This window comes from Propithecus coquereli, unplaced genomic scaffold, assembly GCF_000956105.1.
Source record: "Propithecus coquereli isolate 6110/MARCELLA unplaced genomic scaffold, Pcoq_1.0 Scaffold168, whole genome shotgun sequence".
Taxonomy (NCBI): domain Eukaryota; kingdom Metazoa; phylum Chordata; class Mammalia; order Primates; family Indriidae; genus Propithecus; species Propithecus coquereli.
In genome coordinates this window covers 2459672-2461729 of record NW_012141413.1, presented here as the reverse complement: position 1 = coordinate 2461729, position 2058 = coordinate 2459672, and the positions used below count along the sequence as shown (strand labels likewise).

General features: G+C 39.7%; 1 protein-coding gene across 1 annotated transcript in view; it reads right to left on the bottom strand.

The window, feature by feature from the left end:
• Positions 1-1362: 1362 nt before the first annotated feature.
• Positions 1363-2058, bottom strand: part of CENPJ (centromere protein J) — a 51778-nt gene continuing 51082 nt past the window's right edge. The window contains exon 17 of the mRNA XM_012641672.1: positions 1363-1704. Within this exon, the coding sequence (XP_012497126.1) occupies positions 1512-1704 (193 nt within the window). The 3' untranslated portion in view covers positions 1363-1511. The remainder of the gene's footprint in view (positions 1705-2058) is intronic.

Sequence of the window (2058 nt, the reverse complement as noted above, 5' to 3'; positions counted from 1 at the left end):
CTCATATAGAGGTGAAATGATCCTGTTGCGGTTTGGTGTTTATCATTCTCATACAGGTCTTCATGATGTCACCGTGGATGAACGCGCCCATAACGAGAGACAGGGTCGCTCTGTGTTTGTTAACGTGTGTGGTGTCACACAACTGTCTTTTCTATTTCATTTGCACCATTCACCCACGTGGGTATGTGTAGCTCTATCTTATTTTCACTGCTCTATCCATGTGCCTAATCTACTGTTGGATATTCAGAGTTTACTAGTTTTTTCTCAATTACAGATATTCTTCTGTAAGACCCTTGTATACAAGTGAGAGGTTTTCTAGCACATACACACAGTAGTGGAATTTGCCAGGTCCTGCGGTAGTTGCTGTCTGAAAAGTGTGATAGTTTTGCTGATGGACCTCGCCGTCAGCTGTCCGAGTTCCTTGCCTGCACTTGCTGTGGCCAGACTGTGACATACTAGTAAGAAAAGGCATCTCATTGTTTACCGCGCACTCTCTGGCTTACTAGTGAGGGTTCTGTGCTTTGTTTAGTGCTTGTTCATAGCCTTTGTCTGTCTATCTAGTAAGTTGTTTGCAATTTTCTTACTGATTTGTACAAATTCTTTATATATTCTGGTTAGTAATCCTTTGTCAGGTATATGTGTGACATGTCTTTTCCCTGTTTTGTATCTTTTGATAAAAACTTTTTACTCATTTATCATCCTTTTCCCTTAAAGTTTGTGCTTTTTGTGTGTCATTTAAAAATCCTTCCCCTCTCCTGAGGTTATATATTTAAGTCCTTATTCTTGAAAAGTTTTTCATATTGTCTCAATCACCTGGAATTGATACATTTTGGGTTTTTTTGTCTCACCTATCTGTAATTATTATACACATTTATAAATAGGTGACTCGCCCCTCCCTCAAGGACACCATTTTTGACAAGTTATAAATCAGCCTTGTTATAATTGCTTTCTCTTCACCGTGGTTACCTATGATGACGGTACTGTATGCCCTATTTGTATTCTTTCAGTGTTGCAGTTAGCAAACCTCTACAGTAAGATCAAATGCTTTAATTTTGGCTGGAGACCTTCCTGTACTGCCTAAGTACACTTTCTGTGCAGGTCCTCCCACGGCTGATGTCCCTGTGGGGACACGTAGTTTGAAAGAGTCTCACGCTGTCGCTAGAGCGCAGTGGTGTCATCATAGCTCACCACGGGCGTGAGCCACCACGCCTGGCCCTTGTTGGGCTTTATAACTATCTCCAAAGACCTGTGCACAGTTTATAACGATAATGCTTTCCTTAGTCTAGCTGTAGAAAGACAGGGCAGGTGGCTTTATAAACGAAAGCTGTCCTTATTGTGTTTCAGAGAATATAAAAATGAAGATGCTACAGGGCAGACCTTCATTTTAGAATCCAGTCTCTTCCACTTGTACACACACACACTCTATACATTAAACAGAATCTGCAAGAAATGTACACTTTTTAGCAAGAAAATCAGTTAGTGTTACTTCACGATTACTCACACAAGGGTCGTTACACTTCTGTGTCCATTAGAATGTTACCGTCCTTGTCCTTAACTCTTACTCGACCGGATGTATACTTGGTTTCTTGATGGCCGTTTGCATACACAGTTTTAACAGTGCCGTCTGGATATTCCCGCCTCTTGAACTGGGCAGTATGGAGTTCTCTTTGGCCATTATTAAACTCTATGATTTTGGTGCCATCACTGTAAAATTTAAAATAGAATTTCTTTAAAAAATAGGAAATACACAACAGGAAAATTATTTAAAAGTAGCCTTTTGATTCTGGCAGTTATTTTTCTAGGTAAGTCATTTGTTCCATTTCTCTATACAACTGCGAATTCTTTCTACAATGTTGCTGCTTCGGGTTGACGGTTCCAATTATCAGATTAGCACTTACATGTGCGCATGCAAAGCCTGTTTTAATAAATTTGTATTTTCACTACAAAATGCTTAGGTTTCATGTATTCTGCCTCTAAGGAAGAAAAATGATCACTGACCCTTCTTACCACTAAATTAAAAAACAGCCTGCTCCATCAGGTGGGGAAGGAAGCTGTATT